Genomic DNA, 13,482 nt, shown 5'->3' with positions numbered 1-13,482 from the left:
TGGGTTTGGCAGGGGTAGGCCGCCATTGTAAATAAGAATTTGTGAATTTGTACTGCAGCGCCAGCTGTGCCACCAGAGACTCTGGGTTTGCGTAACCGGTCGTAACCGGCCGTGACCGGGAGGTCCGTGGGGCGACCCACAATTGGCCTAGAGTCGTCCGGGTTAGGGAGGGTTTGGCAGGTAGGTATATCCTTGTCTCATCGCGCACCAGCGACTCCTGTGGTGGGCCGGGCGCAGTGCGCGCTAACCAAGGTTTCCAGGTGCACAGTGTTTCCTCCGACACATTGGTGCGGCTAGCTTCCGGGTTGGATGGGTTGTGTATCGGAGGACGCATGACTTTCAACCTTCGTCTCTCCCGAGCCCGTACGGGAGTTGTAGCGATGAGACAAGATAGTAGCTACTAACAATTGGATACCACAAAATTGGGGAGAAAAGGGGGTGAAATTCAAAACAAAAACAAAACAACTCAAATTGTTCTTAACTGATTTGCCTAGTTAAATAAAGGTTGAAATAAAAAATATAAATGGATGAGAGAGCTTCCTACTGCATGAGCTATGTTCTTGATGTAAATTGAGAAGAGCGTGGGGCCTAGGATCGAGCCATGGGGTACTCCCTTGGTGACAGGCAGTGGCTGAGACAGCAGATGTTCTGACTTTATACTGCACTCTTTGAGAGAGGTAGTTAGCAAACCAGGCCAAATACCCCTCAGAGACACCAATACTCCTAAGCCGGCCCGCAAGAATGGAATGGTCTACCGTGTCAAAAGCTTTGGCCAAGTCAATAAAAATAGCAGCACAACATTGCTTAGAATCAAGGGCAATTGAGACATCATTTAGGACATTTAAGGTTGCAGTGACACATCTATAACCTGAGCGGAAACCAGATTGCATACCACATGTACTTTTGGTGCACATTCAACCACAAAGCTAATTGGAATGTTGTTAGTATGATACAGTATTGTTGTTGTGTTCTGTAGGTGGCGCTGCAGCTGCTGGAAACGGCGGTCTCTCGGGGCCAGTGGCTGATGCTGCAGAACTGCCACCTGCTGGTGAAGTGGCTGAAGGACCTAGAGAAGTCCCTGGAGAGGATCACCAAGGCCCACCCTGACTTCAGACTGTGGCTCACCACTGATCCCATCAAAGACTTTCCCATCGGCATCCTACAGAAGTCTCTCAAGGTGAGGAAGAGCTCTAACTTAGTCAAACAGGCCTGCTACCTACTGCACCTAACACAGACTGTTGCCTACTGCAGCTAACTGTATACAATGTGACTTAGACAGACAGACACTTTATCATAAAACTATCTCTGATTCACTCTTCCAACACCATACAGTTTCCCCAGCCCGATTCGTTCACCTAATCACAGCAAAACAGCCATTGAGGATTGAAGCGAATTGACTTTAGGACCTGATCTCTGTTTCTCTGTTCTTCCAGGTGGTGACGGAGCCTCCCAACGGGCTGAAGCTGAACATGAGGGCAACCTTCTTTAAGATCGCCCACGAGACTCTGATGGGCTGCCCCCACCCGGCCTACCGCAGCCTGGTCTACGTGCTGTCCTTCTTCCACGCTGTGGTGCAGGAGAGACGCAAGTACGGCAAGATCGGCTGGAACGTGTCATACGACTTTAACGAGTCTGACTTCCAGGTGAGTGGGAAAATGACTGTTTTTAACAGCATCCACAGGACTTACACTATTGATTACATTTACTTCATAGTAATTTCCTTTTGCTGATCAGTTTAAATGTCATGTCTGTAACTCCAGTCTTTGTGTGCGCTGATGTGGATGTTCTCTGTTGACCAGGTGTGCATGGAGATCCTGGACACCTACCTGACCAAAGCTCACACTCAGGGAGATGCTAAGATCCCCTGGGGAAGTCTCAAGTATCTCATAGGAGAGGTCAGGCTCACCTATTCATACATCACATTGACTTAACAATGATAGTACAGAATCCTATTAGTATAATAGCCTCGCACTAATGGCTTCCATTTGTGTTTGTGTGTGTGTGTGTGTGTGCGTGCGTGCGTGTGTGCGTGTGTGTGTGCTTACGCTCCCTCTCTCAGGTAATGTATGGAGGCAGGTGTATAGACAGCTTTGATCGCAGGATCTTGACGGTCTACATGGATGAGTACCTGGGAGACTTCATCTTTGACACCTTCCAGCCCTTTCACTTCTTCCACAACAAGGACGTGGACTACAAGATCCCTCCTGACGGGCCCAAGGAAAATTATGTTGGTCAGTGGATGTAGTTCATCCCTGGTCTGATATACAGACTTCAAATGTAGCTTTTTACATACGATTTCTACTGCACTGCCATTGTTGTTATTAACTTGTAGTTGTCATCCATCTTCTCTGATTGACTTGCTATGTATCACAGGGGAGATTGAGACCTTGCCCCTGGCCAACACTCCAGAGGTGTTTGGTTTGCACCCCAATGCTGAGATTGGATACTATACACAGGCAGCCCGCGACATGTGGACCCACCTGATAGATCTGCAGCCGCAGACTGGTAACAGAAACCTCACACACACACATACACACAGACTGAGCATAATCTGGCCTCCTCACCTTTCTGTCGGGATCCTCAGGTGAGTCTGGTGGAGGCATCAGCAGGGATGAGTACATCAGCAACGTGGCCCGGGACATCCAGAACAAGCTGCCCCAGGTGTTTGACCTGGACGTGATCCGTAAGAAGTTTGGCCTGGAGATCTCCCCCACCTCCGTGGTGCTGCTGCAGGAGCTGGAGCGCTTCAACAAGCTCATTGTCAGGATTGGACGCTCTCTGGCTGAGTTGCAGAGGGTGAGAGAGGGGGAGAAGACAGACAGGAACAGTGAGGGGTATAGAAAGAGGAAGAACTACAAGGACAGATTGTCATGGGGCCTTCTTTTGTATCTACATAAAACAGTATAATTATCTTTAGAACGTTTGCTGTTGTCTATTGCATATTTACTAAAGGAACCAGGTGAGATACCTATAGTACCTATAGTTTGGTATGGGGATGTGAACTAACAAATGTGTCTGTGTCCGTAGGCTCTGGCTGGTGAGGTGGGCATGAGTAGTGAGCTGGATGAGGTGGCACGCGCCCTCTTCAACGGCATGATCCCTGCTATCTGGAGGAAGCTGGCACCTGATACCCTCAAGTCCCTGGGCAACTGGATGATCCACTTCAAGAGGCGTTACGACCAGTACAACTCCTGGGTGAACATCCTGCGCTCTAATACAGTTATTCTCTAAGACATATCGTACACATCTCCCAGAAGATTGGTTTAGTTTATAAGGATCCCCATTAGCTGTTGCTCATGCAGATATGTTATTCAAGGTCACACTTTCTTGGTATCAAAGTATCCATGATGTATAGTACATATAAATGTAAATACAGTATGTACATGTATGTATGTAGTGGTTGTGTAGTTATGTTTTATTTTGATGGTTCTTCCTTCCAGGTGGATAAAGGGGAGCCCAATGTGATGTGGTTGTCAGGGCTGCAGATCCCAGAGTCCTACCTAACTGCTCTGGTTCAGGCCACATGCAGAAGGAACGGCTGGCCGCTTGACCGCTCCACACTCTACACACAGGTCACTCAGTACACCACTGAGGAGGAGGTCAACGAGAGGCCTGGACAGGGTGAGAGTCCTCTGACAGACAGACAGACACACACACACGGACGGACATATTAACACACACGCTGACAGACATATTAACACACACGCTGACAGACATGTTAACACACACACGGACGGACATATTAACACACACTGACAGACATATTAACACACACTGACAGACATATTAACACACACTGACAGACAAATTAACACACACTGACAGACATATTAACACACTGACAGACATATTAACACACACTGACAGACATATTAACACACACTGACAGACATATTAACACACACACTGACAGACATATTAACACACACACTGACAGACATATTAACACACACACTGACAGACATATTAACACACACACTGACAGACATTAACACACACACTGACAGACATTAACACACACACTGACAGACATTAACACACACACTGACAGACATGTTAACATACACACTGACAGACAGATGGACAGGCGGACAGACAGACGGACGGACATTCTAACACTGACAGACAGACAGACACACACACGGACGGACAGATGGACAGACAGACAGACGGACGGACATTCTAACACTGACAGACAGACAGACAGACACACACACACACGGACGGACAGATGGACAGACAGACAGATGGGCAGGCGGACAGACAGACAGACACACACACGGACGGACATACTAACACTGACAGAGAGACAGACACACACACAGACGGACATACTAACACTGACGGACGGGCGGACGGACAGACTGTCACGGACGGTCATACTAACACGGACAGACAGACAGACGGACAGACGGACGGACGGACGGACATGTTAACACACACACTGACAGACATGTTAACACACACACTGGCAGACATACTAACACACACACTGACAGACATTAACACTGACAGACATATTAACACTGACAGACATATTAACACTGACAGACATATGGACAGACAGACAGATGGACAGGCGGACATACTAACACGGACAGACAGACAGACGGACAGACGGACGGACGGACGGACATGTTAACACACACACTGACAGACATATTAACACACACACTAACAGACATATTAACACACACACTGACAGACATATTAACACACACACTGACAGACATATTAACACACACACTGACAGACAGATGGACAGACAGACAGGTGGACAGACAGACAGACAGACAGTGATGCTTTGATACTGAGGGTTGTGGTTGTGTTCTCCCAGGCTGCTTCGTGTCAGGCCTGTATCTGGAGGGAGCAGACTGGGACATAGAGAGGGGTTGTCTGATCAGGAGTAAACCCAAAGTACTGGTGGTCCAGTTGCCCATCCTGAAGGTCATCCCCATAGAAGCACATCGCCTCAAACTACAGGTAGGGGCAACACCACTCACCACCTTATCCCTTCAATCAATCAATCAACTGTATTTCTAAAGCCCTTTTTACATCAGCCGATGTCACAAAGTGCTATACAGAATCCCAGCCTAAAACCCCAAACAACAAGCAATGCAGATGTAGAAGCACGGTGGCTAGGGAAATCTCCCTAGATTGGCAGGAACCAAGGAAGAAACCTAGAGAGGAACCAGTCTCTGAGGTGTGGCCAGTCCTCTTCTGGCTGTGCCGGGTGGAGATTATAACAGTGGCCAAGATGTTCAAACGTTCATAGATGACCAGCAGTGTCAAATAATAATCATCACAGTGTTTGTAGAGGGTGCAACAGGTCAGCACCTCAGGAGTAAATGTCAGTTGGATTTTCATAGCCGAGCATTCAGAGTTCGAGACAGCAGGTACGGTCGAGAGAGAGTCGAAAACAGCACGTCCGGTGAATAGGTCAGGGTTTCATTGCCGCAGGCAGAACAGTTGAAACTGGAGCAGCTGCACGACCAGGTGGACTGGGGACAGCAAGGTGTAATCAGGCCAGGTAGTCCTAAGGCATGGTCCTAGGGCTCAGGTCCTCTGGGAGGGGAGGGAGAGGGAGAGAGGGAGAATTAGAAGGAGCATACTTTAATTCACACAGGACGCCAGATAAGACAGGAGAATTACACCAGATATAGCAGACTGACCCTTCAGAACATGTGCTTAGTGACTTCGCTAGTGGCCTCTCTAGCAATGCAGTTTCATTGTTTTAAAATGTATGTTTTGACGCTTTCTAACTGTGTCTATGTGTTTTTTCGTAGAATACTCTGAGGACTCCAGTGTACACCACGTCCATGAGGAGGAATGCTATGGGTGTGGGGCTGGTGTTTGAGGCAGATCTCTTTACCACCAAGCACATCTCCCACTGGGTGTTGCAGGGAGTCTGTCTGTGCCTCAATGCAGACTGATGATGTTTATATTTGTTTTAGATTTCTATGTAGATCATTTAAAGGCACATTTTAAAGGCTGAATTTATTTTAAATATTTGGGAAACTATCAAATATCACATTTGGTGACATGCTAGCATACTATTACATCAATCGATTTCTCTGGCACATAGGGCTCCCGAGTGGCGCAGTGGTCTACAGCACTGCATCTCAGTGCAAGAGGCGTCACTACACTTCCTGGTTCGAATCCAGGCTGTATCACATCCGGCTGTTATTGGGAGTCCCATAGGGCGGCGCACAATTGTCCCAGCGTTGTCCAGGTTTGCAGGGGTAGGCCATCATTGTAAATAAGAATTAGTTCTTAACTGACTTAGTTAAATAAAGGTTCAATAAATAAAGTTTTAAAAATCCACAGTTGTTCTTATCATGAATTAACACTAGGTGGCAGCCCACCCCAGTCCTGTGTTCACTCAGAGTAGTGGAGTAGAGACCCACTGCAGAACTCCTGTCTCCAATCTGAAGAGGTGCCATTGGATCTCAGAGGTTCTATCCCCAACCCCTGCTATTTTTAATCTCTGACGACAGATCTTTTTATTAAGTCCTCTCTCTGCTTTATTCCTCGTGACATTTCTAATGCCCAGCATCTGTGCTCAGGCCGCCTCGACCGACTGACGGGGGAAATAAATCCACAGGGAAAACAAGGTCTGTTTTGTATTAGTTTTAATTAAAATCGTAACATTATTTCTCCAGGTTATATTTCATCCCCCCTTTTCGTTGACTACATAGAGCTGGCGTATAGGGGAAGGGAGGCCCTCCATTCTGATATAGTCTAAAGATAGGTGTTTTAAAATGTATATCCCCACACATTAAATGTAGATTTAGGTCTGAATCTGATCGTACAGGTCAGATATGTACGTGCTGTCTTCATATGTTTGTAATTTAATTAATTGAAACATCTTTCATGTTTTTTTCATGCATAATCCAAAAGGAATTGAGTCCATTTTTAAAGAGCTTGAGATATATTTCCTGCCTATAGAGGCTAAAAATTGATTATAGCTGTCACTTTGGGAAAACCAGGAGTCTGGAAAATGTGTATCTGAGTGAAACATTGACCAAAGTGCACACTCCACAAACTTATCCTAGACCTCCAATATTATTTTCCTTTTTATTTATTTGATCGAGCTCTGACTATAAGTATTGTGGTTTGTTCTCTGCGTTAGCTATTCAGAGTGAGCAAATAGACTGATATTGAGTAATCTCAGATACTGAGGTGAGATAGCGGTCTGGGTCACAGAGGGGCTCAAGCATGACCATGACGTCGACATACAGCACATGTACAGGCAGTTCTGCCTGGAATTATCTGACTCAAGTCACCCAGCTCGAGCTCTGTATTGTATAATCCCACAGCAGTGAGCAGTGTGACCAGTCTTGACAGTGTGGGGCAATGGTTAGAGGGGTGAGGGGGGCAGGCCAGATAGCACCTGCTGGTTTCACTAGTATGGCTGTCATAAAGCAGACAGCACTGTGGAGAGGAGCTTGAGGCACTTTTATGAGCCTACACAGGGAGGGGGGAGGCAGTAAAAAGTCTGTGTTGCAACTCTATAGAATAGAAAAGTCAGAATGGTCTACTTTTTCATGTATGTGCACGGCAAATTAGTCAAAGGAACTTCAGTAATACATGACCTTAGAGAGACAATAGGTAAAGGAACTCTTTATATTTGATTACAGGGTGGAGAGAAGAAAAAAGGGTAGGAAAAAGTAACAAGACAAGAAAGGGAAAATATAAAATGCAAACGACCCCTACCTCCCCCTTCAGAGGCCAAGATAAGTTTCAGCTGCACGAGACTGGAGGGATTTACATTAACCCTAAACTCCTCCAGTTCCTTCTTGGCTCCACTCTGCGCCGGTCTGCTGCCTCATAAAATGCCAAGCATGCCCTGAAACAAAAAATGCAGACACTACAATCCCCCCCGTCAAGCTTTCTGAAGCAGTTTCCGTTTGGTGTGATTCGGAGCAGATGAACCTCAGAGAGTAGATCAAAGCTTCCACTGCACTGCGAGGAGAGTCCTGCGCCAGTCTGTCTCAATGCCCATCTGTGCAAGGGTGTCTGAGTCTGCGACAACCCACAAGCAAAGCCACTACATTAGGGAAGCTTGCCCACCTACGTGTTAATGTGTGTAAGGGGGTGCAGTCATCATCAATGCCGTAATAATCTCATAAATGCAGTAGTGATAGGAGTCAAACTACCTCACAACATACAGTGTGCCTCAGGAGGACAGGATGCCAAGAATTCTGCCCTGTGTTGTGGTGTAACTGTGTGCTGTTATGAATCATGCTCTTAGATGGCCTCTCTTCCTCTTCAGCATCATGATTGTGTGCAGCTGGTAAGCCCTACAGTGCTGCCCATTGAGAGATCTGAGAAGTGTAGTCACTCTGACCACAGATATAGATTACTGGGCTGCAGGCTGCAGGTCCAGGTGTTTAGCTTGGAACCTGCCCACAGCTCTGTGGTTAGTGGCTGTTTGGACAGAAACCTTCCAGGCCCCTTTCCGCTGGGCATGGGAGAGAGGTTACAGAGCCCACCACCCCTGCTCTTTGGCTCTGTCTGCCTGGACCTTGCCCAAACACCAAGGTCTGCCCACAGGCTGCTGAGTTAGGATGCAAACGGCAACCACACAGCTTAAGGCTGGACAAAGACCATGATTAGGAGGGACTGGAGGAAGAAGGATCACTGGCGTAGCACATGCCCCACATATAGCATATGAATGCATCATAAGCCATGCCATTTTTTTTTTTTAATTACAGGAAATCCTCTTTCCCACTGCCAAAAATGCTCTCAGCCTCATGGTAAAATGTGTAGAATAGCAGGAAATAAGCTCAAGGATTCTTGAAAGTCGGGACAATCCTTGTCCGGCACAGAAACTGTATTTTATAGTTGAAAAAAATGCTTTTGTTGCATTATTTGAGCTTAAAAATTTATTTTTTTAAGGGAATTTTTCTAAGGTAAAATATTTTGGGGGGGGGGGATTTTCAAAATACTTTCAATATTAATTTCCATGTCGGCTCTATGCCTGCAAATGTACTTGTCCGGGGCAAAGGATCCGAAATTAAAACTCTCCAAAATAATATTTAAACATTTTAATAAAACTGGCAAAAATGTATATCAACTGAAAAAATATCATATGTAGTTTCTTGCAATAGCCTTCTGTGACTTGAAATAATATTTCTCTCAAAATTTTGGTTCCTAAAATGTTTGTCCGGAGATTTGGTTTACTACATCAGATTTGTCTAAAATCCTAAATGAATCAGGAATGAGCATGGTCAGCTACAGAGCCTTCAAAAAATATTCATACCCTTTGACTTATTCCACATTTTGTTGTGTTACAGCATGAATTCAAAATGGAGTAAATATATTTATTTTTTTACACACAAAAACCTGTTTTTATAAACGTTGCTAATTTATTAAATATTTTACAAACAGTCAAAGGTTTGGACATACCTACTCATTCAAGGACATTTTCTTTATTTTGACTATTTTCTACATTGTAGAATAATAGTGAAGACATCAAAACTATGTAAAACTTGGAATCATGTAGTAACCAAAAAAGTATATTTTATATTTGAGATTCTTCAAAGTAGCCACCCTTTGCCTTGATGACAGCTTTGCACATTCTTGGCATTCTCTTAACCAGCTTCACGAGGTAATCACCTGGAATGCATTTCAATTAACAGGTGTGCTTAGTTAAAAGTTCATTTGTGGAATTTCTTTCCTTAATGCGTTTGAGCCAATCAGATGTGTTTTGACAAGGTAGGATTGATATACAGAAGATAGCCCTATTTGGTAAAAGACCAAGTATATATTATGGCAAGAACAGCTCAAATAAGCTAAGAAAAATTACAGTCCATCATTACTTTAAGATATGAAGGTCAGTCAATCCGGAAAACTTGAAGAACTTTGAAAGTTTCTTCAAGTGCAGTCGCAAAAACCATCAAACGCTATGATAAAACTGACTCTCATGAGGACCGCCTCAGGAAAGGAAGATCCAAAGTTACCCCTGCTGTAGAGGATAAGTTCATTAGAGGTACTAGCCTCAGAAATCGGCAATGAACTGCACCTCACAGAGTTCAAGTAACAGACACATCTCAGCATCAACTGTTCAGAGGAGACTGCATGAATCAGGCCTTTGTGGTCGAAACCATCACGAAAGGACACCAATAAGAAGAGACTAGATTAGGCCAAGAAGTGCGAGCAATGGACATTAAACCGGTGGAAATCTGTCCTTTGGTCTGATGAGTCCAAATTTGAGATTTTTGGTTCCAACCGCCGTGTCTTTGTGAGACGCAGAGTAGGTGAATGGATGATCTCCGCATGTGTGCAACAAGACAAACAATATTGGAATCACCATGGTCACAACCATAAACTGTCAATTCCATCTGCCTTATAGATTAAAATAGAATATGAATTTTAGTTCAAATATGTTACATTTAACTAGGTCTTATAAAGCAACTGAGGAAAAAGTCAATTGTGTATACCACTTCAATGAAGAAGAAAAATGCCATTTTTGTCAACTCCTTAAAACATAAACTCCATCAGAGTGCTGAAAGATCTGATAGAATAATTATGCTTTTATTGGGTATTTTCAAGTAATACGTTTTCCATATTTTACCCATTTTGTATTAAACTTTTATTTTTATAGGCAACAATATGTCTGTTTTGAGTATCTGTTGTCAACTCTGTCATTGACGGCTTAAGATTTTTTTTGTAACCACTGTTCTGCAACAAACAATTGAAGTATTTGCTGTGCTGACCTAAGGGATAATGTTTGCTTTATACATGTTGTTTTATGTTCTAAATCTAGAAAAACGTGCCAAAATGCTAATGAAATTAGCCCTGGAGCATATAGTAGTGCTATAAAAAAAATTATCATTTGGAGATTTCAACAATCAAGGCCTTGTTGGACAATAATTGTGAAAATGAAATGCCTTTTATGGTGTCTGTCAGAGTTGACATAAATCCAGTTAATTGCATTTTATAATTAGGAGGGTGTTCCTTTACATCAGGGTTCCCCCAAGTTTTCTGACAAAATAGACTAACATAAAATACTGTATAAACACCAGGAAATCAGCTCCAAGTGTCTTTAATTTAAGAAATATGTTCCCAAGTATTTTCCCGCATAATAGATACACGTGATCGTATACAAACATAAGCAAAGTTTGAAATTATTATGTTTTAGTCAAACCTTACATCTGTTTGGGCTTTTTGCAGTCAACAAATGATTTGTAATTATGCCTCCATTTTGGTAGATACTCTTATCCATAGCGATTTACATGAGTATTTATGATTAAGTGCCTCACTCAGGGGCACATCTACAGATTTTTCACCTAGTTGGCTCTGAACCAGTAACCTTTCGGTTAGTGGCCCAATGCTCTTAACCACTGCTGACCTTGCCTCCACTGCCCCCGACAATTCTCTCAAGAAAAGATCTAGTAGAGGGTTTCTGCTTTACATAGTGTGATAGCTGATACTTTGATCTATCAAATTGTATAAACTGGGTGGTTCAAGCCCTGAATGCTGATTGGCTGACAGCTGTGATATATCAGACCGTAGACAACGGGTAAGACAAAACATTTTTACTGCTCTAATTACGTTGGTAACCAGTTTAATAACAATAAGGCGCCTCAGGGGTTTGTGATACAGTTGAAGTCTGAAGTTTACATACACCTTAGCCAAATACATTTAAACTCAGTTTTTCACAATTCCTGACATTTAATCCTAGTAAATATTCCCTGTTTTAGGTCAGTTAGGATCACCACTTTATTTTAAGACTGTGAAATGTCAGAATAATAGTAGAGAAAATTATTTATTTTAGATTTCTTTCTTTCATCACATTCCCAGTGGGTCAGAAATGTACATACACTCAATTAGTATTTGGTAGCATTGCCTTTAAATTGTTTAACTTGGGTTAAACGTTTAGGGTAGCCATCCACAAGCTTCCCACAATAAATTGGGTGAATTTTGGCCCATTCCTCCTGATAGAGCTGGTGTGATTGAGTCAGTATGTAGGCCTCCTTGCTCGCACACGCTTTTTCAGTTCTGCCCACACATTTTCTATAGGATTGAGGTCAGGGCTTTGTGATGGCCACTTCAATACTTTGACTTTGTTGTCCTTAAGCCATTTTGCCACAACTTTGGAAGTATGCTTGGGGTCATTGTCCATTTGGAAGACCCATTTGCGACCAAGCTTTAACTTCCTGACTGATGTCTTGAGATGTTGCTTCAATATATCCACATAATTTTCCTGCCTCATGATGCCATCTATTTTGTGAGGTGCACCAGTCCCTCCTGCAGCAAAGCAACCCCAAAAAATGATGCTGCCACCCCCGTGCTTCACGGTTGGGATGGTGTTCTTCAGCTTGCAAGCGTCCCCCTTTTTCCTCCAAACATAACGATGGTCATTATGGACAAACAGTTCTATTTTTGTTTCATCAGACCAGACTGTGCCTCCCGGGTGGCGCAGTGGTTAAGGGCGCTGTACTGCAGCGCCAGCTGTGCCATCAGAGACGTTCGTCTCTTCGTCTCTCCCCTGAGCCCGTACGGGAGTTGTAGCGATGAGACAAGATAGTAGCTACTAAAAACAATTGGATACCACGAAATTGGGGAGAAAAACTGGTAAAATCCCTCCCCCCCAAAAAAAGGTACGATCTTTGTCCCCATGTGCAGTTGCAAACCAGTCTGTCTGGCTTTTTTATGGCGGTTTTGGAGCACTTCCTTCCTGAGCGGCATTTCAGGTTATGTCAATATAGGACTCGTTTTACTGTGGATATAGATACTTTTGTACCTGTTTCCTCCAGCATCTTCACAAGGTCCTTTGCTGTTGTTCTGGGATTGGTTTGCACTTTTCACACCAAAGTACGTTCATCTCTAGGAGACAGATACGTCTCCTTCCTGAGCGGTATGACGGCTGCATGGTCCCATTGTGTTTATACTTACGTACTATTGTTTGTACAGATGAACAAGGTACCTTCAGGTGTTTGGAAATTGCTCCCAAGGGTGAACCAGACTTGTTGAGGTCTACAATTTTGGCTGATTTATTTTGATTTAACCATGATGTCAAGCAAAGGGGCACTGAGTTTGAAGGTATGACTTGAATTACATCCACAGGTACACCTCCAATTGACTCAAATGATGTCAATTAGTCTATCAGAAGCTTCTAAAGCCATGACATCATTTTCTGGAATTTTCCAAGCTGTTAAAAGGCACAGTCATCTTAGTGTATGTAAACTTCTGACCCACTGGAATTGTGATACACTGAATTATAATTGAAATAATCTGTCTGTAAACATTTGTTGGAAAAATTACTTGTGTCATGCACAAAATAGATGACCTAACCGACTTGCTAAAACTATAGTTTGTCAACAATATATTTGTGGAGTGGTTGAAAAACGAGTTTTAATGACTCCAACCTAAGTGTATGTTAACTTCCGACTTCAACTGTATATGGCTAATATACCACGGCTAAGGGCTGTGTCCAGGCACTATTGTTGCTTTATGTGTAAGAACAACCCTTAG

General features: G+C 43.7%; 1 protein-coding gene across 1 annotated transcript in view; it reads left to right on the top strand.

The window, feature by feature from the left end:
- LOC139412351 (dynein axonemal heavy chain 10) overlaps positions 1-6,043 on the top strand; it is a 58,333-nt gene extending 52,290 nt beyond the window's left edge. The window contains exons 71-80 of the mRNA XM_071159173.1: positions 977-1,177; positions 1,434-1,643; positions 1,800-1,895; positions 2,060-2,231; positions 2,374-2,505; positions 2,585-2,796; positions 3,028-3,195; positions 3,441-3,621; positions 4,838-4,983; positions 5,787-6,043. Coding sequence (XP_071015274.1) covers positions 977-1,177; positions 1,434-1,643; positions 1,800-1,895; positions 2,060-2,231; positions 2,374-2,505; positions 2,585-2,796; positions 3,028-3,195; positions 3,441-3,621; positions 4,838-4,983; positions 5,787-5,933 — 1,665 coding nt within the window. The 3' untranslated portion in view covers positions 5,934-6,043. The remainder of the gene's footprint in view (positions 1-976; positions 1,178-1,433; positions 1,644-1,799; positions 1,896-2,059; positions 2,232-2,373; positions 2,506-2,584; positions 2,797-3,027; positions 3,196-3,440; positions 3,622-4,837; positions 4,984-5,786) is intronic.
- The last annotated feature ends 7,439 nt before the right edge of the window (positions 6,044-13,482 follow it).

This window comes from Oncorhynchus clarkii, chromosome 6 (assembly GCF_045791955.1).
Source record: "Oncorhynchus clarkii lewisi isolate Uvic-CL-2024 chromosome 6, UVic_Ocla_1.0, whole genome shotgun sequence".
NCBI classification, from domain to species: Eukaryota; Metazoa; Chordata; class Actinopteri; order Salmoniformes; family Salmonidae; genus Oncorhynchus; species Oncorhynchus clarkii.
The sequence above is the reverse complement of the archived record's forward strand: the minus strand, read 5'-3'. Positions and strand labels throughout refer to the sequence as shown.